This window comes from Aulonocara stuartgranti (assembly GCF_965226115.1).
Source record: "Aulonocara stuartgranti genome assembly, chromosome: 11".
NCBI classification, from domain to species: Eukaryota; Metazoa; Chordata; class Actinopteri; order Cichliformes; family Cichlidae; genus Aulonocara; species Aulonocara stuartgranti.
Genome location: NC_138947.1, coordinates 25,629,819 through 25,655,033, shown reverse-complemented (window position 1 = coordinate 25,655,033; position 25,215 = coordinate 25,629,819). Strand labels below are relative to the sequence as shown.

The window sequence follows — 25,215 nt, the reverse complement described above, 5'->3', positions numbered from 1 at the left end:
AAGGATGGATGGATGGATGGATGTTTAGATTGATAGATTTCTTCTTCCATTCTGCATATCACGATCTGGATACAGCTCTCTGCTCTGCACACATTCTGATCCATGTGGCTCCCGCCTCATGTGTTGCTTGTGTTTGGACAGCGCTGAGGCAGTCAGATCTGTGTTAAATGTGGCCTCACACTGGGCTCCACACTGATTGGTGCGTCAACACAGGCTGGATTTCAACTGCCTGCTCAAATGTGACTGTGTTTGTTGTGTCGCCCATTCAAATCCGACCGAGATCTGATGAATAGGTGAGAACAAGCTCATCAGATTTGAGCAGGCAGTGTAAACCTAGTCTGTGTTGACTGACACACCAATCAGTGGAGAACAGAGCGAGAGTTTGTGTTTGCTTGGGGGGGGGTCACTTTGCCTTCAGACATGATTTATTTTGTTCCTTTTTTATGTTATTCTTTATTTGTCGCTGCACAGGAAGGACAATGTTTTCTTTTCTTTTAGTAATAAGGAACAGAAAGATCACATGTAGGTGAAAGAAATGAAGGATTTGATCTGAGTTGTTAAAATGACGAGGCAGCCGGTTTAAGGAAGCTCTCTGGAGGATTTCATGTTGCTGGTTGGGTGGGTGAGGCGGCAGAGTGAGAAGGGTTTTCGGGGCGGGGGAGGAGAGGAGGAGAGTCACATCCAAATCACTGCAATTAGCAGAAGCACGGGAGACTAGTGCCCCCCAGTGTTTGCTTAATGTATAAATAATTTCTGTACATCAGGGGGAGACTATCTGGCTTAAAAAGAGAAAAAGAAAAAACTCGCATCGAATTCTGTGTATTTTGCTCTTGCTTTGTTTTTTATGTATACACAACTATAGTCACTCAGAGACACACCTTTAATTATACAGTTATGTTAGGTAATTGTGTTTAAAATCCAAATAAAGCTACAGGACTGCAAAATAGTTTTTGCTTTCTTTAAGATTTGAATTATGATCATCATGTATGTGATCGCTTTAAATATCACATCAATACAGTAATTTGCTGTAATCAAATCCAATCGAGGCTAAGTAGTGGAAATTATATTTTACTGTTTTGTTGTTGTTTTTTTCATACATACACATGCACATACATGTATATATAAAAATGGACTCATCCTGGATTGCTTTCTGATTAATAGATGGTGTTAAATGTAACTCTTTGAGAGCCAGTTCTTCATGGGAAAGCATAAAAATGGTATTGACCTACATTGCTTTCTGTATTTTCACACAGTATGCCTTTAGCTCTTCTTTCTCAGTGTGACTCAGTACCCATAATCCCTTTGTATAGGCTGGATTGATGTCCTACATCGTCCAGTCCTCTCTTTGTCACTGGATGGTTTGTGTGTGCAGGGTGCTATCAATGAGTAACCAAGGTAAACCAGAAAGACCATACGCCTCGCCGGATCTCACACTGTGTCATTGTCCTGCATTTGCCTTTTTTGTGTGATACAGGTTGAAATGTTACAGGCTTTTCATATGCAGCAGCTTATCATTCCAGGATACTGAAATATGAGGGAAAACCTTTATTAAACATGTGAAATCAAGCAGTATAAACTCATTCCAGTGTGGATCAGTGCAGGTGGAACACAGAAGGTAAAATCCCAATTTACTCTGTCAAAGTGCCAGCCTTATTGCTTTAATGTCACTTTCAGAACTTCATCTTAATATCCCATTAGGACTAATGAGGAATACATCCTTTCCCCCTGCAGCAAAAGTCCTGTTTCTGTGGGAACCAGCTGATAGCAAGTAGACTTTGCCCTGAAGGAAACTGAAGCTACAGGAAGAGCAGCCGAGCGTGGTCTCAGTCGTCACAGCAGAGGTAAGGCATATTTTAATAGCTTCGCTGGAGTTGTACGGATTGATTTCTGTGAACAGACCTGAGTCAAACAGCAGCTGGACACTTTTTTATAGACTTTAAAACTGTTGTCATCTTGTCAGAACTTGGATTTAATGTTCCAAACTTTCAGCCCGCGTAAGCCAACAAAAACAAAGTCCACTTCGTACCTTAGAAAACACAGTTTTAGGCTTTGTTTTGTTCCAGTTTGGAGAGATGAGCTGAAAAAGACGAAAAGTCAAAATGTGATTTTTATCTAGCAAATGATTTATTGCTGCCACGAGTGCAAAAGCCATTACTAATTACAGATATTACAGGAAGTGGAAACTGTTATTCATTAAACCATAATGAATAGACGGATGTGTACAGGGAGCGGCTGTTTCTGTCAAACTGCTATGTGTAGTCACTGCTTTACTGCAGTTGTACATCATGCAGCATTGATCTTTGAGCAGCTGGTTATGACTTCATTTCTTCCATGATTAATGCAGAACTAGGGAACTTGGGGGGGGATTTATTATTCCCTTGTGTTCACTATACATATATACATTTAAAAAAATCCTTGCATTTATTGTCTGTCTGTGGATGACAACTAAATTTCCTCTGAGATCAATTAAATGCAATCTATTTGGCCATTAAATATACATACACTGAAAATAGATTACGTTTTAGGGCCATTTTTATGGATGCCAGTCATGGAGGGCCTTGTATTTGTGTGATGCATGGTTTCATAATCACCCATTTGACATAGCCCCGTGTGCCAATTTAACATCACTGATGAAAGCACTGACACTGTCCAGAGGAATGTCTTTGTGACCTTAACTACCTTGTCTGTCTAATAATTCTCTTTACCTTGGCAGTTTTGTGTCTGATAAAATTTGCTGACTTTTGGGCAAATGGACCACACTTATGACAACAGAAACGGTGGATATCCTCAGCCCCCTCCGTACAGCCCCGGGGACCATGGACAGAGTTCGTATACTGGGATGAGCTATGACGTTAGTAGCAATTCACAATCATTTTTGTTAGCCTCAAAGGGAAAAAAAATTAAATTAAGCAGTGAGAGAAACCATTTTGCACATTGATTTTAGGGTTTAATATGCCGCTATCGTAAAGAATGAGCCCAAATCCAACACACAACTAGCCTTTGATCATGCTATCGTTGGGATGTGTAATTAAATGTGTGCTTACACATTTAATTACACATGGATTATTGGTTTAATTCCATGAAGTTACTTCAAAATGAACACTAAAGCCTCTAATCACATCATTCTGCCTTTTTTATGATTTGCAAGAAAAAAGTTTTGAATCTAAACTTCGGGTGTTGTCTGAATGATCCAGGTGGAGAAGGGCAGCGTTGCAGTGGTCTCCCCTCCTGGAACCTATGATAACATGGTCCATCCTGTGGGCCCGGGAGCAGGTGGAGACAACCAGCAATGTGACCAATCTCCACCCGTCTACTCTCCCGGCTTAGAGGATAGCGCCTTCAGTGACGCTGCCATACGGAGAGGTGAGGGTCGAAGGAAGTAGATCAATAAAGAGAGGGAGAAACAGGAGGCGAGAGAAATGAGCGTTTCTGTTTGCGTGGTCAGAGCCGAACGAGGATCAGCAATATTTACTCCCCTCATTTGCTTTGCAGTGTTTTCTTGAAAATTGATTTGGAATTGAAAATTGTTCTGTGATCTCTGCTCGCAGCCTGTCGCAGCTCTTCACCTCCCACACAACACAAATCATTTTTAATGAGAGGCAGGAATGCAAGTTTGGTGAAAACAGTCATTTTTGGCAACAGCGTGCAGCCTTACCTGCCTCAATGCTTCACTCTGACAGATTGTTGTTGTCGCATGTCTTTCTCCTGTCTGTCTCACCTCTCTGTGTTTCTGCATCTGTTTTTCTTTTTTTCTGAACAGGTTTTATAAGGAAAGTCTACTTGACCTTGATGATTCAGCTGCTAGTGACTGTGGGGATCATCTGCGCTTTTCTTTACTGGTGAGACACAATCACACGAGGCCATTCTTGTTCCAAAGAGAAAAGAAGAAATGTCCTTTATTGTAATCTGCTGGCTTTTAATTGTGTCATCGCCCACCAACACGAGGCAGAACAAGTGCATAAAGTCGTCCCTGCACAAATTTAAACATGCACTGGGGCCCTTCTCAAATCACCATAGTGAGGTGAAACAAGGTGGTATATAGTCCGCCTAATGTTTGTGCTTGCAGTAGTTTGAAAGCTCCCTGTGTTTGGTATAATGGATGTGGTGGAAGACTGCAACAGTCATTTCTTTTCATAAATTGTATTCAGCTCCCATGTGCACAATGCACTGCTCTCTGTTAATATTTAATAAAATCATTCCACTGCTTCTATCAGATAAATGGCAGCTCTATTAAACACTTCTCTCTTTCTCCCTTCCCTTTTCTTATCACCCCCCCCCAAAAAAAACAAACAAACAAAAAAAAACAGGGACACACTTAGGAAATGGGCATGGAACAACTACTGGTTCACCTACACCATGATGTAAGTTGTTCAAAAACGTTCTCTTAGATTTTCTGGATTTCGTGTTTGGAGAAAGGGCTTCATGTGAGTCCACGGAAGTAAATCACAAGCTCATCTTAATATAAATAATGCGCTCAGTGAATCCATAATGTTTCTCCTATTATATGCTAATGCCGGTAAACTCTGTGTCGTGTGTGAAACAGGGCGGTGGTACTCGTCCTCATTGTGGCCCTGTCATGCTGTGACAGTCTCCGGCGTCGAGTCCCCCTCAATTTTATTGCCCTGGGCCTGTTTGTGAGTAGAGGCAGTACCAGCCAGGCATCAAATTAAACCACCACCACACCTGCTCTATTTCACAGTTTTTTTTTTTTGTCATGTATTTACTTTCCATTTGTCTCCCCCTTTCCTTCCCCTCTCTCCCTCCCTCTCCCTGCCTGTGTGCCTTTCTCCCTGTCTTCCTCAGACTGTTGCAGAGGGCCTGATGCTTGCATCTGTGGCGGCGTGAGTGTTTGTTTACAAAGATGAGTCCCCACCTGATGCAGACTCATTTGCACAATAATAATCCTATTTGATCCATATCTGATAGCGTGTTCGATGCCAGCAATGAAGCCATCATGCCAGATAAGATGTTATCAGCGCTGGTTTACCAAATTAAAAGGCACATGGGATCACATTCTCTGATTTTTTTTCAGCTGAAGATAAATCTGAGCACATCACAAATAGTTCAAAACCAATTTCTCTGTATTTCTCGGTGCCTGTGTAAACACGAGTTACCCTTTTTTCCCCTCCATCTTTCTGACGGTTCTTTTTTAGCAGCACGTCACTCTGTCAGAAAAAGGCATTAGATGAGACCTGACTATCAATAATGCATTAAAATTACCATATTTATAGGATATTGCTATAACTGAAGCTATAGCTGATAGGAAATGCATGCAGGCAATGGATTATTCAATACTTGTCCAGTGGGGTGGGGTTGGGGGGGGTCCAGTGCTCAAAGTTAAATGCATATTTCGAGAAAAAAAAATTCTTATAAGAAAATAATACTTCCCTTTAGGATAGACCAAACCCCGCTGCTCATCCACCCCAAGATAGACATGATTCAGCTCTTACTGCACTGTTTGATATTTCTGTCTGCAGGTATTTTAATGCTGAAGCAGTCATGTGGGCTGTTGGGGCAACAGCATTTGTGTCCCTTTCCCTGAGCCTGTTCGCCATGCAGTCAAAGGTAAGATCTGTCACACACTCTGAGCTCAGTTTGCACTGCAGCCAAAAGTGAAACACGGCGCCTTAACTATACAGTCAATGGTAAATGTCCATACACTCAGCTGTGTTTCCTGTGCAGTCAGAGGGAACGTGTAAAGCTCAGCTGCTGGACAGGTTTTCACCTGCAGAGTTTTCAAAGTCAGATGAGTTTGCTGTCCTGGCAAAACTAAGATTCCTGCTGAGATCAGTGTATTTGTAAGTTGGGTTAATTCCCTGCATCCAGAGGGTTAAGCCCCCGTGTGGCTGAGATAACTCTCGCCATATAGAATTCTTTATATAAGTCAGCCCTCGTCCTTTTCAGTCTGCCTCCTTTCATGAATTGTGAAAAAAAATAAGCTTTTTATCAAGCAAAACTTCTCAACTTTGTGATTGAAACCCTAAAAAAATGACCAAAAACTTCACCTAAAATTCTATAATAAGCATCCCAACGAATCCCAAATAAGTCTCGCTCGCTGAGGATTTTTTATTCTTTATTTGATCATGCTCATCTTCTTCTGAGATGCCGCTCTCAAAATATATATAATAGCTTATGCTTGTGCACATGGCATTTTAAAGTTTCATTACAACTTGCAGCGTTTTATTAGCTGGAGCAAGTTAGGAGACCTTTTGAGAATCACTTCATTGATAGCTCGGCATGCTTCTTCAATAAACGCCTCATGTTCTGAACAAAAGCAATCACACAGCCAGTGGGGAAGATGTCAGCCACATTCAGATTGCATTTAGAGCCTCTTTTAATTGCTGCTAAATGGTGGTTGGCATTTCACACACTTTGCCACTTATTGTATCTGAAGGAGCTGGAGACATTTATATTTTCGCTCACAGTGGATGGAACAAGCAAGCAGCTGTCTGATAATCATACTAAGAATATATCTGGTGCTTAATTCTCTCTGCTCGTTATTAATCAGCGGGGGGAAGGTACGCAGGTCAGGTTTAAATAGCTGACATATAGAGGGAAGCGTACCCCTAAGCCCGTAATATAGTTTTATGGGCTGAGTGAGCGTCCGCAAACACTTGTAGTTTATTTTTTATGACTTCGCTTTCATCTTGCCATTTCCAGCACCTCTTGCTCTGCAGTTCACAATGTTCACAGAGCTTTTTAATCTCTGTCACTGTGATGCATTGACACTGCGTCTGCAGCCCATAGCTCCTCAGGTGATCAGTGCTAGTGATTCTCCTGTAGCAACTGCCATCTTTTTTTTTATGCCAGTGTGGAAAAAATAAATAAAGGGCATGCAGGCGAAAAGGCCACCTTCAATCCCCCTGCTCAGTGCCTGTTGATTATTTATCCTCACTTGTTATAACCAGAACTGTCTTGATTTTCTTGAGTCTCGACTGCAATCTGTAGCTATCACAGAGCACAGCTGCAATGAGAACAGCCTTCAGTGTCCTGGATTTTACGAGAATGATGAGTACAAATGAGAGATGTTGGGGCTTGTCACATTAACTGTCTTTCTCATTTCCTATCCCTCCTTTGCGGCATCAGTGGGACTTCACCACAGCAAGTGGGTGCCTGTGGGTGCTTATCTGGACCCTCTTTTCATTCGCCCTCCTCTGTGCAATCCTCCGATCACAGGTAAATTAAAGAGCTTCTTTGTTAACCAGTGTGTTTGCAGTGGGAACAGGTTTTGAATGAATTGCTGACAGACCGGATGTACAGCCTCAGAGTCTTTGGCCCTAGAAAGCACAGGCCCGTGTGCTGAGCAGACTATACAGCAGAGAGCGTAAACTCAAACCTCTTAGGATTTAAATGTACACTGGCGTTCACTGTGTCGGCTGTTAGTGTTGCCAGCGGGTATAAATAAGCATTCTGCAGATTTTAGGTTGTAGTTGGACTCTGACTGCCTGTAAACCAAACAAAACAGCCAGAATGACCAAAAAAAAAAGTTTCTGGCTTAATTACTACCTACAGCAAACAAGCAGCACAGCACACTAGAATAAAAATGTTTTGTTTTAAATTTGTGTTACTGAATGCCTCTCCTGAGTGTGTGTGATTCTTTTGCAGTATGTTTACATCGTATATGCCTGCCTGGGAACACTGCTGTTTTCTTTAGTAAGTACACTTTGGTAACAGAAAGTTCTTTTCCGCAGCACTTTTTTTCTTTTTGCTATGAAAAACAGAATTAAAATCCCCAATGGAAATAAAACGAAACCACCATCAAAGAGGGCTTATTGTCAAGTGAGTGTATATGATGCAACACGCGATCCCAGGGCGAAGCAGCCTGATACCAGTTGTTAGTGAAAAGAGAGCGACTTTGATGCCCCTGTGCCCTTTAATTTCAATTATGCACCACTTAACAGTAGTGGGCTTCCTTTTCACAGCCACCTCTCTGTGTGCCTTTGGCATTCGCAGCAAATGTTGTGACCCATCTCGTCAGCCGGTGGAACAAACTGCAGCTGCACACAGAGCTGAACAGGCTGTCAGCAGCAAGTCACAACTTATTTTCAGCTGCACAAGTCTGACTCCCGGATTATTTGTGTGGCCTGTTTATCTGCACCGTCCCATCTCTCAGAAATAGTTAATAGTGCCCGCGCTTGCTCGCAGACCAGTTCGCGTTCTCGATTCACAGATCAGTGCTGAAGCATCTCATTTTCTGTCCATCTCTCCGCAGTACTTGGTGTTTGACACTCAGATGATCCTGGGTGGAAAACACAGGAAGTATCAAGTCTCTCCCGAGGAGTACATCTTTGCTGCGCTCAACCTCTATTTGGACGTCGTCACCCTGTTCCTCTTCTTGCTGCAGCTCATCGGCCTCTGCCGCTGACACTTAAACTCCATGGCAGGATTTCCCCTTAAGATACTCTTCTTGCACACATGCAATCAATTCGTTGAGTTTGGTAAACACAGACAGCCAGTCTCCCAGACATGGCTTAAGCCCCCCAAAGCAAAAACACTGAAGATCTCCACAGAAAAACTTTTTTTGGTCCAAGTCTAGGCTTAAGCCATGTCTGGGAAACTGAGCCCATGATTCATATTGAATACGTCTCCAGACATCTGTCAGTATATTCAAGTTTGCCTATGATTGTCATGTGTTACGCACTACAGTCTGCTTTATGGATGTTTACTTGTTTATTTTTTTTCCTTTAGGAGTTCAGATTTACATACTGCCCTGTTGCAATTCTTACATAGAACTACATATACTGAATATTTGTTTCTAAAAATTACTCTTTAACTCACAAACTAGTCGCTTAGGTACTTGTTAAATCAAAGATTATATAAAAGTGTTTAATTTTGAATGAAAACCCAATAAAAGAATTGGTCAGTGTTATGAAAATAAAACCATCTGCAATATTTCTTTGTCATAAATGACTATTACAAATGAGACAACCGCAAAGTAAAACTCAACACATAGTTTATTGGCATCACACATCAAACACTTTTCATATAAAGAGGGAATGTATCAAGTATAAACTATGAAAGTGCAAATAGCATTTCAAGGATTAGTTGCTTTACAATAGAAAATCTCAATGAGTTACAAAATGTTATATACCTTTTTTAATTTTTTTTAATAAATCACCTGAACATATGAGGTGACAGTATAAAGTGTGCCCGTTACATGCACAGCATACTACTAAAGAAAAAGGGCAACGCATGTTATCTCCTCTGATAAAAGCACTTCCATTAACCAAGTCCGACAAAGTTAGTTCCATTAACCATATGGCACCCAGACACTTATCAAAGCAATCACTATCTTTAGACTTAATGTTGCTCTATACATCTGCAAGGGGACAGAGAGAGAGAGAAAGAGGTCATTTACTTCAGCCAGACATCAGTCTGTACAAGAACATAATCACGTCTTAAAGGTAAGACACTGACTAGTGTGTTTTAGTTCACATGGGTTACTCACAATCCATTATTTAAATGAATTATCTTTATTCCAAATAAATACCTACTTTATAACTTTCCTCACACACAAGCGATACAGAACAGTAGGTTAACCTATTCTGAAATCAGCGCAGTGATTTTTAGATGCTAAACCCCGGGAACCACTTCAGTGTAGGGCAAGAAGCCTTACTGCACAAACCCAGAGAAATAAAACCTTTCTTCAAAATATCTGGGAATAAGATTTTTTCTTTAAAGTGTGACTTCGTCGTTACAACGTATTTCACCAAATCGCTAAAAAAAGAAAAGAAAAAAAGAGTCAGTGTCATCTATTAACATATCACCACAAGAGCCAACAAAAAAGCCTCTTGCTACAAACATTTCTGATGAGCACGTCTGAACACTATCAACGGCAATGTGAGAGAAACGACTTTAAGGTAACAGGTGTTTCTGTTTTTGTTTACACTGTCATTTTTTTTAAAATTAGCACTCAGAAAAAAAAAGTGTGAAAAAAGGAAAAAGTGAATCATGGTGATTTACACAAAGGCACTGTGTGTCTCAACTCCAGAGAGAGAACCGTTTCAAAGACATGGACTTCCCATGAGGATGAGATGCTGTACACATTCATGATTTTTAATTTTTTTTCCCCCCATGCATTACCCTGCAGTCCGGAAAATCTGCAAAGATCTGAAAGGCTTTGCTTATTACTTTTAAAACAGGACCCAGAGATAAATTACAGTGACTTGGGCGTGAGTAATTAATTTACCAGAGTCTGAATACGACTGCCTGATTTCAATGGCCTTCCCTGCGGCGTATGAAGCAGGCTTCTCACTGTCTACTTAGTCTGTCGCGCTCCACGTTCGGCTGCAATACTCAAAACATTAATTTAAGACAAGCTACAATGGAATTCAGAACATGCTGTGACAAAGATGCAAACTGAATCACGAGCACTCCCTCTGGGCCCGTCAGCATTCGTTGTTTTTTGATTCAGCCTGTGTTGGGGAGTAATAACCACTGTCAAGTCCATTTTGAAATGTTTTTGAGGAGGCCAACTACTTTTCAGTTGAATAATTAATCAAAATTTTGCCAATGTGAATATTTTACATAAAGTACAAATCCATTAGGGCCTGAAGCCTCAGTTCTACACGGCTCACGGCAGCTTTTAGCCAGTGACATTTTCAGAGTATCAATCAGCTGCAATCTCAAAGAAAATTATGGCTCAACACTTTCACATTAAAGTTTAGCTGAGTGGTTGAGATTGTAAAAAGCAGGCACAATTTGCTTTAGAGAATCCACTTGGTGACTGCAAACTGTAATTTTGCTAGTCAGTGTTTGGCACCCATGAAGTAGGTAGAATTGGACAGGAGTGAGAACCATCTCAGCCGGCTTTGTTTCGATTGAATATTGGAGCAAACTGTTAATCTGCTCACTAAGTACAGCTGAATTACATCAGACCTGATCCAGACTGATACAGTAGGCTTTTAGTCCAGTGGAAAATAACTATGTAGGTTAAAGTTTCTAAAGCTCCTAAGTCTCTAAATCTGATATTTAAAAAACAAAAACAAAAAACGCTACTTATTTGTATTTTTACTAGTACAAGACTTGTTTTATAAGTCACCCTTGAAACTGGTAACTAACTGTGATCTCTTCTATTTAGTACTTTCTTTGCAGAAGGCTGACAATACAGTAAACACATCTTGTTGCACTTAAATCTGAATCTGTGTCTTCCCCACTTTCTGGTCAAGTATGACACATTCCCCACTCTGTTTACATTCCACCTGAATAGCTAGCACAGACGTTCCTCCTCTTTATTCATTTTGCAATCTGTAGTGGTTTTTGGCCTTCCTTAAAAGCTCTTTGCCATCTCAGTTAGAGAGATCATACCAAGTGCACTTGATCTTCCCACTCAGATGAGCTGGTGCTTGGCAGCTGATCAGACACAGAGTCACATCGCGGAGTGTCGACGTGGCACACCTTTGAGCCTCTGCGCTCGGCATGGCCTCCGCTTGCGTCATGGGCTCCCATGTAAGGTAGCGGCATGGTGTCCAGCCCCACTAGATCTAACTGGGTCGGTCTCTCAGCGACAGTGCACTCCTTCTCCTCCATCTCACTCAGCCTCTGAGAGCAGAACCCCACATCTGCCATCACCTCCTGAGGCTTCCTGTTTTCAGGGAAGACGACCACCCCGACATTGTCATCGTCTTCTCCTTCGCCCCTATGGAGTGAACCCGGGACTGAGTCGCTGTCACAGGAGGTTGGGGGTACCAGAGTGATACCTTGAGGATTCATGTCATGAAACCAAGCCATGATATTGCCCAGCAGGTTAGCGTTTGCTGCTAATGCAGAGGATGAGGATGGGTCGTGGCTGCCACATGTGGTTGAGTCTGTTGTGTCGGTGGAAGAGAAGAGGCCTGTTGAAGAGCTGCTGCAACCAGGAGCCACTGGTATGGGCACAGAAGCACCGTATGCCCGATGATGACTGTCACCGTGCTGTACAGGGATAGCAACACCGGTGGCAGCAGAGTACTGGCTGCTGATGTTGCCAAGTTTCACCAAGTTATCTCCCAACTCCAGCAGTTCTGAGCTGCTTAGAGAAGCTCTGGGGGGGACCTCGATGCCTGGAGCACTTTGCTCAAGCCTCGAAGGCAGGGAGGTGCCAATAGCGCCGAGTGAGGCTTCGTTGGCAAGTACTTCATGACTGGACACACTCCCGACCATCCCTGAGTCCTGGAGTGACAGCTGAATAGCCAGAAGAATGTTGGGGTCATCGTCATCCAGCGAACCCAGACCCTGCAAGAATAAAAGGATCCAGTGTCGTAGAGCATCAGCAGTTTTCAAACTTAACTTTAAGTATAACCTGCAGCACCTATTGTTAAAAAAGTTAACAGTAGCAGCAGATGGAGATAGTGACAAGGCAAGGAAAATAGCAGCTGCTGCAGTTTTGACACTTTGACACACAAACCTGAAAGCAAAGACAGTTTTTCTTTATAGCTGCTTTGTTGCAGTCAGCTCACAGTGGGTTTTAAGGTTTTACATTTTCAAAACTATCATTACCACTCACTCTGTGTTTATATATAAAGTCCCAGCACACAACATCGCTGCATCACTCAGTATGTTTCAAGTCATTCATGCCCCAACCCCAGTCCAAAAAAAAAAGAAAAAGAAAACCCCGTAGGTTTCAGTTTCAAATATTACTCTTTTATTAACTGAACATTTGGTGAACTAGTGAATATGAAACCGCTAAGAATCAAGACGACATTAATAATTCACAGTACTAAGACAAAAATGCCTTCAGGAATAATTTCAACTACATTACCGTTTGAGCTCAAGATAAATGTTTACTCACCATCATAGGACCTTGTCTGCGTCCACTTCCAGCATCCTGTGTGTCTTTATAGGAAAAAAAGGAACAAAGAAAAAGTCAAACCTGGTTATTGAACTAAATCAATGCAGGATAAATCAATTTACTCAGTTTAATCTACTGCTAAGTATTCAATTTAGTAACATCATCTTGAGTTTAGTCAACACACTGATGAAGGACCAGCAACCCGTCACAACCCCAGGAACTGCACTAACTGTATCTGTATCTGTGAGCAATTCCTCTTTGCTCACAAAACAAAACCTATTAGCTACCCTCCAGTTTTATCTATTGTTTTCAGTCCATACAGCCTAGATAAAAGATAAAAGAAACACAAAAGATTAGAAATGCTTACTGAATTCAAACAAGTGTCATTTTTCCAGAAGCTCTATTTTGGAAAAACTAATTAGTAAAAATCAATATTTCTAAACAAATAATGTAACTGAATCATTGCAGTGCACCTGTGCTTGTTTAGGTACCGGTGGATACTAAGACTCTTCTCCACTTGACACAATACTGCCAGGGAAGCATCTGACTGGATCTTAATATTTTTGGCGCATTAACCATGACTCCAACAACATGAAAAAATAAACTGATCTGGAACAGATTGTAAGGCCTGAATTCACCGAAGAGCTTTGAAACGTTACCATTTAATTGTCTGTTTAAACAGACAGTTCTTTAAAGTTAGACATTCTTAATCCACACAGAGCTAGAGCCTTAACTTGAGTGCAAGAAAATGAGGCTTGAGGTAAGGAGGATGATGATAAGGTGCAAATGACAGGGGAGAGAAAGCAGTAGTGAAGGACGAGAAAGAGATAACGAAAACATCAGCCACTGTATTCAAGATGGTGGGGCTTCGCAAACCTGCACCTGCACTTATGCAATTCTGATGGATTCATTCAAAGTTAATAAGACTGTGCCTTTAAAACAAATTATAAAGCAACAGAAATGTGTGTTTAATAGTAACAGAGACTTTAATACTTTCTTTGGCATTTCTTCTACACCCAAGTAATTTAACTGTAACTTGTCTACAGCGTTTTTCACTTCTTTGTAACATCACAATTCAAACATGGAAACAAACATCATGAGTCATGCTTCTATTCAACTCATCCTTTGAATTACATGCGTCACTAATAAAAGAAACAAAAATCAAAGTTCATCACAATGTGATTTCCTGAGAACAAATCAAGAAAATCTAGCTCTCATTTAATCTCATTCTATACTTTCAAACCACACCATCACTAAGATGAACTTCAATAGGTCTTTTCTGCAGTCTCTAGTTCTCAGTTTATTAATGTCCTACCAGAACAGTTTCAGATTAGAATAATTCTTATAACTCTCATTTCTAGAACTGACTTCTATAAAATTTCCTATCACATGTACACAGTACTTCCCTATATCTATCTTTAAATAGTTTTCTACTCAAAAGATCATTCCACCTTAAATGCTTTGTATCAGCCATTACAAATTGCACTTTGACCCATTCCATCCATCTGCTGGGTTTTTGTTTTTTCCATGCTGCAGTCAGTGTGCCATTCCAGGATGTATACCAATTGGACTGATAACAAATGTAGGCCTGATCTTAATTAATCACACTTTTAATGAATATAAAAATATTCTTTTCACTAAGTGTTTCACAGTCACACTGCACTATTAGAAAAATGTATCCATGATTAGAAACAGAGAAGGTCTCATTTTTTCCCAAGAATATAGAATAGAATTTTGACGTTCTTTTTTAATTAAGATGCAGTTTTGATCTATTATTCTGATCTATTATTCTCTAAGCAATTTTTTTGCTGAGAGCCTGAAGCAGCTGTGATTATAAGAGATGACCAATTTAAGTTAATTTAGCTGAACAGTCGATCAAATCTACCTGAGGGCCATCGAACCCTGCTTTAATGAAAGAAATACAACTCAAGGGAACTTTCTAAACTTTACAAGAAAACTTCTTTTATCTTTTATACACAAACAATCAAAATCTTTTGTAAACATTGCAAACCTTGAGGTGTCTAAATCTGCGCACTGTCTGTGCACCAGATAGTTGTTATAGTCTCAGGCGTTTGGACCCAATCTAAAAATCAGGCCAACTAGAACCCAGAGATTTTGCATTCAGATGGATCACACGATAAATTCACGTGGTAACTTAAGCTATGCAAATAACAAGCTGTGACAAGGGAGAAAAACTGAATATCACGATGTGAAATAGCCATCACAGGATAAAACCCTGTATAAAGTAAAGTACCTAAAGTGCTGTCGCTGAGGTCGTCAGGGTCAGGTGTGTTGCTACGGAGACTGGACATGTCGCCTCGCCGCCTCTGCCTATGCCGCCGTCTGTACTGGAACTCTGCGTACTCCTTAAAATATAAGAACAATCATTACTATAAAAATGCAATGAAGGAGATTTTTACAAGGAAACTGATTCTAGCAGGTTTGAGTTAATAACTCTGTGTGTGTGTGTGTGTGTGTGTGTGTGGGGGGGGGGGGGGGGGGGGGTTGAGGGGACTATATGCAGGTCTTTGATTCATTCACTAACTGAAACCACTTACCTTCCCTTTAAACCGACCTTCTTGATTAGCTATGTCTTACAAACACAAGACGAACATTATGTGGGTGTGCCTCTACACTCATGAGAAAATATCTGATAAGCAGGGTGTAGAGCAGTCTGATGCCTGAACCTTTGGTTAACAGGGATTATTTGCACATCAGCTGACCTCACTACTTGAAACTTTGGTCAGATTAGCATGGAAAAAAACGTGGCAAAGGAAAATAGTTCCTGTTTATCCCAGCACACAGGTCTTATTTTGAGGTCATATGGAGTTTATGCTTTTCTGGTTGGCAGCTACTTTGACTGCACAGAAAGATGGGTGGTCTTAACAGTTTGGCTCATTGGTGTGTAGCTCTTCAAAGGGAAAAGCAGTGAATTTGTCTGTTATCTAAATCAACTCAAGCTAACATTTTTGAAATGGAATTCCTGTAAAGTCAAAGTCATAGATGTAAAACTATGAGATGGCACTCATCCGTAGTCAAGTGCCAAACGAATGAAAACTCCAGTGCTGTTATCCCTCTTAAAGTACTGATAAATGCATGACCGCTCTTCATGAAAAAGGCTACATACACCAAATCAACATATCGGTACCTCTGCACTCTTTATTCAATCATCTCAACTGCCAAACTCACTGAGTAACATGCAAATATCATCAAAAGCAAAAGCTCTTTCATGCTTCCACCGTGCTAAATATAACCCACTATGAAGTGATGCAGGTTTTATAAGAAGCATGGAGGAGACATATGGAAGTGTGTGAGGCAGTGTCATCTGGCTTTGTTACTATGGGGTTACCAACTACTGACAGTGACTGAGAAAGAAGCTTTTAACCAGCAGGCAAAAAACAATAACAAATAAAAGCTTGGTGTTCAGCATCTGCCATCAGTATCTACTGTATGTCTATATTAGTATGTTCCAAGCTAAATTTAATCGTTTTTGCAACATAAATACTTGCATCAGCTGGCCTATGTATTATAATCATTAATGTTATTGCACAGTATCGATGCATATTAAAGATAGAGATAATTAGTAGTTAGCAAAATCAATGCATGCAGGGATCTCCAGCTTGTTAAGAATGTCAACCAATGAGAGACAAGATAAGTATCACGGCATGTGGCACCTGACTTCCTACAAAATAATGGCACATTTTAGAAGAAGCAAAATGCTAAATAGAAAAACAAGAGCCGCTGTACGTAGTTTTGTTATCATGTCAGAAGACAAGTTACTGTTTTAGATCTGTTGGCTTAGTTTCTTGGCTGATTTGAATAATAATAATATTTTCTGTGGTGCTTTCCTGACAACAGATCTTTTTTAGCACACATATTTTGACTAGTCATTGTAAATGAAGTGCAAATGTATAAATGTGTTTACATTCCATTTACGAAGGGTCCTACTGTACTGCATGCCGCTAAGTGACTTACAGGGCTTACTGGTATATTTAATGTAACTGAGTCATCTTTAATTCATTTTGTGCTTTATTTACTGATACAAGTCAAAACATCCCCCCTTAAAATGTCTATTGGCCATTGCCAGCTTTGAAATGTTATAGGATTTGCACAGAAACCCCAGAGGCTTATTTTGGTGTGAGATTTGAATTTTCAGATAGAAGCTACACGAGCCTAAGCCAAAAGAGTGATGGCGCTCTTAAGCTGAGCAAATTCTTCTGAAAAAAGAACTGTATGTTTAAGAACTGCCACAGTCTAGAAAAATCAATAACAGACCTGTAGTAGTATCTGCAATGTACTGACATATGCACCATTACCAAGTGCATACATCACGCTGGGCAGAAAAAGAAGACAGGTCAGTAATCAAACCATTATGTGGTCGACACTTTTATGACTCTAAGTGTTAACTACAAACACCTGTTACTAATGTGTAATGATCAGGCGCAACCTACTTAGGTGTTCGCCAGCATACTGTGCTTTTAATCATTCCTGACGGTTGCACAGGGAACACTGAACCATCTGGCTTGCTCCAGTGTGTTAAATAACATGCCGATCTCTGGGTCACCAGAAACGTTAAAATGATTTAAATATACATACTGACTTTATTAAAAGATGTCATATGACACTGTATAATTAATTACTCAACATAATTATATCTAATTATGATTTATATTTCTGCAATAAATAAAGTAATTTCTTGAAACAATAAGTACTCTCTATTAGCAGAAATAAGTGTCATTACAAATAACAGGCACTTGCTGAAAGGGCACTGATTAAATTAATATTATGTATAATATATGTTTTACAAATATGTAATACTGTACTATACTGTATAGGGCAAACATCACGGCATCAATAACACTGACAGTTCATGATATTAAAAATTCCACATTAACAAAATTAAACTTCCAATGGCATGCTGAAATCTGGGAGTGGCTCCACTATTACATTCAAGAACAGTAACGACAGGGAGAAAACAAAAAACAAACAAACACACCTTTGTTATCCAAAAATAATTTGTGACCAAGAGAGGAAGTCTGTGCCTTTGAGAAAAATTAACATTTTAGGATTAACATATCTTTTTCTTCCTAATTTGTACCAGTAAGTTTAATAATGAGTCCAAATGTGGTTTCAAAGCACTTCAGAGCACACAGCAACAACCTGAACAAGCCAGAAGCCGGTTTTGTTTAGAAACAGTGGCACCAATTATGACATGTGGGTGTGAGTGTAAAGGGCAGCTGCAAGTAAACCTGGACCAATACAATTATCTGGCTACATTTGTTAGCTTTAAGTGAATTAATTTTCGCTAAAACAAATGGGAATCACCAACTCTTACTATGTACCTCTAATCTGTTTAAATAACCCAATCATCTGACAAGGAAAAACCCATCATTGGCTAAACCACTCAGTACACAAAAAGACAAATGCATTTTGTTCAAGTTTACAGTCCAACCAATCAGCTTTTACCTCAGGTGATGCAAAGCCTAAATACTCCCAGTCCCACGTTCCACCAGCAAAACTGCCAAAGACAGAAATTAATGGCAAACTTGTGATAGCTGAAATCACACAGGAATTGGCTCTCAAAATAAAATAAAAAAAGAAGTAAAATGTGTTATTTTAACAAAGTTAGGTACTGGTCTGTATGCTACCTTCGCCTTGGGGCTTCAGGTGAGTCATTAGGGGCCACTCCCCTGGCTACTGAGGCCAAAAACTCTTGCCTCTTCTGTTGTACCATACAAGCCGCACGGATGATCTTGTGGCGTGGTGTTCGTAGATAAGGCCTGTTAACCTTTTGTGCCAAGTCCTCAGTCACCATCTCCAAGTCCGTCTGGGGGCAGAAAGACAGGTGACTTAGCAATCACAGTGTACAAATGCAGGATTTGAAGTTTCAATTTAACAAATGTACTTGTGGGGCAGCTGTTTATGTATCTACTTAAAAAAAAACTATTACTTTTACAGGTGTTTAAGGAATTGTAAGACCTATGGGAGCCGTGCCGATTCATTCTCCAGCATCTGAAAGGCCACATTATAAAAACTAGCAGGAAAGTACATCCTGTATCTATATGGGTGATCATAAATTATACAGCACTAGATGTTTAACTAAAAGCTGAGATGTGCAGATATAACTGGGGAAGATTGTGAGAATCATGCAGTAGAAAGCTTTAGTCTCACATATCTAATGGCCTAGACCACTGTGAACATTTGTCTTTCCTCTCACTAAGTAAGCCTGAAACCTGCATAAGCTCGTAGATCTCTTTCTTTGTGCTTTTGGGCTCCAGAAAGAACCCATAAGGATAAGAGCACTTGAGGATGCGGCGAGTCTTTAGTAGTTCTAGGACTGCATCTTCAATGAATGTAGTGTCAGGTGGGCCTCCTTCCCCTGGGAAAGAGAAGGCGGGAGAGTCAGATAACAAACATGAATATGGGATATGCTTTTGTACAGGACACTCATTACTCTGCCTCAATTACTTCACTTTGCTTTTGAGCCGATTAGTATTACATGACAAGAAATCCTGAAACAAAGCATATGAAAGAACTCCTTGACTGTACTAAAGCACATGAAGAGACTGCACTTTTAAGTTATAACTGAGGTGTCTAGTATGATGGGAAGTCTGGGCCAAGAACACTGCTGGCCTTTGATGAATAGTGACTTATAATTCACTTTTTAACAGCTACTGAGATTTACAAAAAAAAAAAAAATTGGAACCTAAGGGAAAATCATTTTCTTCTCATTTGAATAAATCTTTTCACTAAATGTGTAAATTAGCAATCCAGACATGCTGAATAGAAGACAAATTTATATCTGAAATAGAATTTTTATCTGCATCTCAGATTCTGAACTGCGTCAGAAAACACAATAGTGATGGCCAAAACGGATTATTGGAGACTCAAAGCTGTCGGCAGTCGTATTATGTAGGATAAACTGTGCAAACTTTCAGTTAAGCCAAACTCATGAAGACCGACTTGGAACCTTTTCCATTTCTGCCAGCTGACAGCCACCGCCACTATGTGAGCTAACTCCACTGCAATCAGAATCTACTGCTTTACCTGATGTACATCAGCATCACTCAGCTAACTAGTCAGGCAGAAACTCCCTTTACTGACATGGTTTTGAAAAAGTCAAGTTAAAATGTTATCTTTCTTGTAACCTCACACTACTGAATGCTTAAACTGAATGCTGTTGTTAAAATAATATTAAAACACCTCAGTTTTCTATCCCTTCTCCTCTACTTCCAAAAGCTCAATATTAAAGAACTGAATTAGGATTGGGATAATAAAGGTTGACGCCGTTACGGCAGACTGCATACTCACTTCCACTTAGTGCTCGACTAAGCTGCTCCATCTTCTCTTTGGCTGTTTTTAATAGACGCTGCTCTAGCTAATGGGAGAAAAACAGAAATTTTACTCAATAACAAAAATGATCTTGAGGTTCCTGCTAAACCAAGCAATAGAGAGAATGCCACGTGAGACCAAATAAATTAACAACAGATTTATTTGTGATGAACAGAATGCAAATATACCGTATGTTAGTTATGTTAAAGTTAGAGCACTGGAGAGTATCCAAACTATGGGTCATGCACCAGTTTTACACAAATGCTCACTGTCTGCATTCATTGCATAACAGCTGCAAATGCAACATCACTGGAAGACAAAGTCTGGTCTGTTTACCTGATAGCTGTGCTCGTGGTTCTTGAAGCGTGTGTAGTAGTGCATAAAGCGGTCGAGTTCCTGAAAGCTCTTGTGCTTTTTCTCAGCCTGCAAAACAGTGATGAGACACCAGCCACAGTCAATCTCCTGAGCATGGTGTTTCTTCTCACAGAGAAAGCCGAAATACTTTAACTGTAAGGAGCAAAAGTAAGTCCACCAAATGATACTATTTATGTGTGACTAGAGAGTACACGAGAGACTGGTCAGTAACCCTCTGGCAACCAAATGCAAACAAGTGCAACATTGTTTACCTCTTTGCAAGCAGTTTCACTTAGTACCAGCAAGCAAACCCTTCCAACGAGTTGCCAGCCAGTCAGAGAATATACATCTTTCAATAGTAACGACTGGTTACCAGGAGGTCAGTGACTCTTGACGTACATGACTGTGGTTTTAGCAAATGATTTCACAGTAACTGCTATTAACCTCGAGCAACCATTGGCAACAAGCAGGAAATATTTTTCCCTAGCAACCAGCAGTTGCCAGGTAGTTTCCAACTGGTGTCAAGGCCTACATTACTATATACCTGTGTGTTATATACTTCAGCTGCTCAACTCCTGATCATGTAGGAGTTTGCAGACAGACAGAGACTTGGTGTATTACAGTAAGACTGGGTTGTGCAGCAAAATATATTTATCAACTCTGCACAGAAAATCTGTAAATAATTAACTATTCCATCATGCGATTCAAGGAAAATTCCACCAATTTTATGTATTGCCATTCTCCAGGCCTTGGAGAGTACTACTGCAGATGAGTAAACAGTTATATCATTTCTTCTCTGGTTCCACAGGGACTTGCACAAAATCTGATAAATTGCTATAAGTAATGTCACTTAGGTCAATGTCTGAGTTTGAGAAAACAGAACCAGAAAGCAAGCTTACTACAGCTCTGTAGACGGTTGCTCGTTTTAAATTTAGCTGAGGAGCTTGAAGGCTATATTACTGGCTACTAGGACAAGTGGAAGCACATTCTGGTTAATGTATGCATGGCTTGAATCAGAGGAAGAATTAGTGAACTTAAAACAGACACGAGTTTATAATGCACCAAGCTTTCTGCTTTTTTGTTGTGAGTCTGATAATGGTGTAGGAGTACGATGACAAGTTGCTAAAAGAGTCATGACGTTTAGGAATAAAATACAATATGAAACAACCCCAGCCCCGCTCCTTTAGGACATTCACTCTACATCATCATAACAGAGGGCTCCCCCAGTAACAACTGCCATCACTCAGCTCTGGTCCCCTGTTGTTACATTATACCACTGTTGAGTCATATTTTACAAAGTGTTCGGTTAACTGGGCCGAAAGCGTTTAAAATATGAAAACACAGAGAATGTAATAATATCGTGTTAACATCTAGAGTGTATGCATGTACCTCTTCAGTCATCTCCTTTGACTGCTCCTCCACCTGCTGGATGACCTCATAGCGAGTGCATCGATAGTAGCCCCCTGTAGATGAGCTATGCTTTTTCCATTCCTCCAGACAGATCCAGCAGAAATCGTACTTACACTACAGGGAGAGAGAACAGCTCTGGTCAGCTGTCACATCAAAAAATGGAAAGCCAATTACTAATGCTACTCCTGCTTTACTGGGGTAATTTACATTTAATGACAAAATGAAAAAGACACATTTTTTTATAATTGCTGTCAGAGAAAAACAATTATCCTGGTATATGAAATGACAGCCAAAACGATACCTTTCCCCATCTACAGACATGTTTTCATTAATATACCCATCCAAAGGTGAGAATATCAGACTGACCCAACATCAGAGCTCAGTTGATGTGCTGTAACCTCTTTGAGTTATCAAGCACAGATCTACCAGGACAGAAAGGCACTTTTTTTTTCAAAAACACATCTTTGTAAAAATCATAACTGAATTATAATTAAGGGTCAAGGACTTCTAAGGCTCATTAAACTAATGTAATCACCTGTATCCATTTTATCTCTTTTGTCTTCTCATCCATTTCTTTTTCTACAGTGTACAAGTAGCAGGTGTTTGAACAGAGTCGTGAATCCTTGTAGCCTGCTGCCACTAGAAGGCACTCAGACTGCATTTGAGAGCAGCAAGTCCCGATGGAGAAAGAACAACAAAACACAGCAAAACACTACAGCCTCTCCAATCTGGAGCCTATTTGGGTATAAGTGATTTCTCCATGCTACAAGCACTTCTGTGGGTGACAGGTTAGCTGGAGTATCACAAAACCTTAAGGCTGAGGCATCAGTTGTCCTGGAAACTCTCTGCTTATATGACACATCAGAAAAATCAATACAAAATCAAGAAGCGTGAGGGGACATGAATGGGTGGATGGAGAGACACAAAAAGACATGTGAAAGAGAATCCTGAGACAAGAAAAAAGTGTGAAGCCACACCAGAGAGAAAGAAATGGCAGCAAAAAGACAAAAGGTTCCTTAGCAACACTGAGTCCCGTGTTTCCAGGCAACAGGGGTAAAGACGTTTCTTACCAGGTAATAACAGGTCAAGAGGCTGAGCCCTCTGTGGCCTCTCAGCTTGTGAAAGCCACTCCATTCACCCAAAACTAATGTCCATCTCTAGTCAGCCTATTTAACCAGTGCAAACAGTGACAGGGGTGTCAGAGAGACAAAAAGATCTTTGCTGTATGACTGCACTGCCTCCCCTACAGCAACAGTGGTAGTAACAGAGACAAAGTCAAGCAACATGACTATGTCTGATTGCTGGTCTCACTCTCTCCCTTGACCATCCATCCATCCTCTTCCACTTATCCAGGTCCAGGTCACAGGGACAGCAGTCTAAGCAGAGATGCCCAGACCTCCATCTCCCCAGATACCTCCAGCTCATCTGGTAGGATACCAAGACATTCCCAAGCCAGCTGAGCCGAGAGACATAATCTCTCTTTCAGACCCTGGTTTTACCCTGGGGCTTCCTCCCAGTTGCACATGATGTCCGGGAGGCATTCTAGTTAGATGCCCACTTCAAATGGCTTCCTTTTAATGTGGAGAAGTAGCAGCTCTACTTTGATATTTTCCCGATTGACCAAGCTCTTCAAATTATCTTTAAAAGAAAGCCCAGATGACCCTTGGAGGAAGCTGATTTTCATCACTTAAATCTATAATATAATTCTCTTTTACTTCCTACAGCTATGCAAACCTTTTTTTGTAATTTCACCCAATTTAACCCTGTATTATTTACACTGGTGGACCAATACAGAAGCTATCTGCTAACATGTAAACATGACAGCATGCATTCATACTGTAATTACACATACATTTCACAACATCAACAGGTACCTTAGTTGCCCCTTTGCTATGCACACTGCATTTCCTTTAAAAAGGTGTTAAGTGAGAACAGAACAGTATAAAACAGAGCTATTCTAATAGTCTGATCTGACAGAACTCAGAAAGTTGTAGTCATCTGCTAGACAGATCATGTAATACCATTGTGTATAAATACTACAGCTTGTCTTGAGCGTGGTGTAAGAAAGAGAAAGGCTTGTGGAGAATCAGGAGTAAAAATGGCTCATTCTAGTGTTTAAAGAGCCATCTGTACAACTAAAAATGAGATTTTGACATTGATACACATACTGTGTGCAAATAAACTTTATCTCCCACCTGACAGTTTGTTTGCACTGAGAACAGTACTTTGCATAAAAGCCTTGAGTTATTATATCATTGCACTGTATGATAAAATACTGTGTCAATTTGTAAATGCTTCTTGGTAAAAAAAAAATATATGAAAGAATATGCCAATGAATAACTGTTGGCTACATAAAATATAATTAACTGATCAAAAAAAAAAAAAATGCTAAATGGAGCTTTGCTGTACCACTTTATGGACCTCCAAAACCCACACTTGCTCTAGATAACTTTACTGAAATTTGATAAATAAGGTAGTTACACATAATTAATTCTAATTATTTCTATGAGATGCCAAAATCTGCATTTTGCACTATTTTTTTAATTTTTATGTGCAGTATGTCAAAGAAGATGATTCTGAAGTCCATTTAAAACATAAACAGAAGTATACCGTGTTCATTGCACACATGTTGCTCATTTAAACTTCTTAGGTTTGTTTTCTCCAACAGAAAACGACTGATTCATATATCTTTCTAGAACAACCAGATAAACTGATCACCTGATTACTGTCTAGGTAAGAAAAATATGAGAGGCCTGACTGCCTACCTTGGCGCACTGCATGTGATTGCAGCCCTCGTTTTTCTGTATAGGAGACTTACAGTTGGCGCAGGGTTTGGAGTTACTGAGCAACCATAAGCAGTTGGCTGCATCCTCATAAGCTTCGCTCACACCAGCCACTTCAACATGGAGGAGGGGGAGGTAAACAGAACAAATAAAGGCATAATGAGACAGAATGAGAATGGCTATTACCAGAGCATCAAAACAGACCAATGCACTGAGTGGGAAATCGTCCTGCCTGATTAATGTATATTGCTAATATATTTTGCTAACATCTCCCAAGATGCTCATGCACCCACCTACACACACACAAAGAGAATAATTGGCTATTATCAAAGCACCTTTGATGTGCTGCTGAAATGCCAAGATAAAACAGAATCTGGGGGAAATCGAAGTGGAAGATAGTTCCGAAACCAAATAATTGCTTTATCTTCCGACTGTCACATCAACCAAGTGGCACTCAAGAGCAGCTGGGGTATCTTAAATCATCTATTAGATTGCCCAGAGTCCAATTAATGTTTCTAAACACCACAAACTTTTAGTGAGCGGGTTGCTCGTCTTAATTAATAATTT

At 40.2% G+C, this 25,215-nt stretch overlaps 2 protein-coding genes across 4 annotated transcripts in view; one reads left to right on the top strand and one right to left on the bottom strand.

Moving 5' to 3' along the window:
* The first annotated feature begins 1,735 nt into the window (after positions 1–1,735).
* Positions 1,736–8,537, top strand: LOC309717646 (protein lifeguard 1). The gene is made up of 11 exons (XM_082552358.1): positions 1,736–1,841; positions 2,714–2,851; positions 3,195–3,363; positions 3,761–3,839; positions 4,308–4,361; positions 4,544–4,634; positions 4,804–4,841; positions 5,478–5,565; positions 7,087–7,176; positions 7,606–7,653; positions 8,213–8,537. Exons 2-11 carry the CDS (start codon positions 2,750–2,752, stop codon positions 8,363–8,365), a joined length of 912 nt encoding a protein of 303 aa, XP_082408484.1. The 5' UTR covers positions 1,736–1,841; positions 2,714–2,749; the 3' UTR covers positions 8,366–8,537.
* Positions 8,538–8,936: 399 nt separating this feature from the next.
* Positions 8,937–25,215, bottom strand: part of LOC309717783 (ankyrin repeat and IBR domain-containing protein 1-like) — a 33,191-nt gene continuing 16,912 nt past the window's right edge. For all 3 annotated transcript variants that reach the window (XM_082552619.1, XM_082552621.1, XM_082552620.1), the window contains 10 exons: positions 24,631–24,761; positions 21,845–21,979; positions 20,438–20,524; positions 20,081–20,147; positions 19,003–19,148; positions 18,418–18,596; positions 18,236–18,287; positions 15,024–15,135; positions 12,770–12,813; positions 8,937–12,213 (listed from right to left, as the gene is read on the bottom strand). In XM_082552619.1, the coding sequence (XP_082408745.1) occupies positions 11,302–12,213; positions 12,770–12,813; positions 15,024–15,135; positions 18,236–18,287; positions 18,418–18,596; positions 19,003–19,148; positions 20,081–20,147; positions 20,438–20,524; positions 21,845–21,979; positions 24,631–24,761 (1,865 nt within the window). In that variant the 3' untranslated portion in view covers positions 8,937–11,301. The remainder of the gene's footprint in view (positions 12,214–12,769; positions 12,814–15,023; positions 15,136–18,235; positions 18,288–18,417; positions 18,597–19,002; positions 19,149–20,080; positions 20,148–20,437; positions 20,525–21,844; positions 21,980–24,630; positions 24,762–25,215) is intronic.

Excerpts from the sequence above, each read along its gene's own strand:
- LOC309717646 (XM_082552358.1), top strand. The coding sequence starts at position 2,750 with ATGGACCACACTTATGACAACAGAAACGGTGGATATCCTCAGCCCCCT. Across the intron at positions 3,364-3,760 it reads TGACGCTGCCATACGGAGAG|GTTTTATAAGGAAAGTCTAC; the intron begins GTGAGGGTCGAA and ends TTTTCTGAACAG. Across the intron at positions 3,840-4,307 it reads ATCTGCGCTTTTCTTTACTG|GGACACACTTAGGAAATGGG; the intron begins GTGAGACACAAT and ends AAAAAAAAACAG.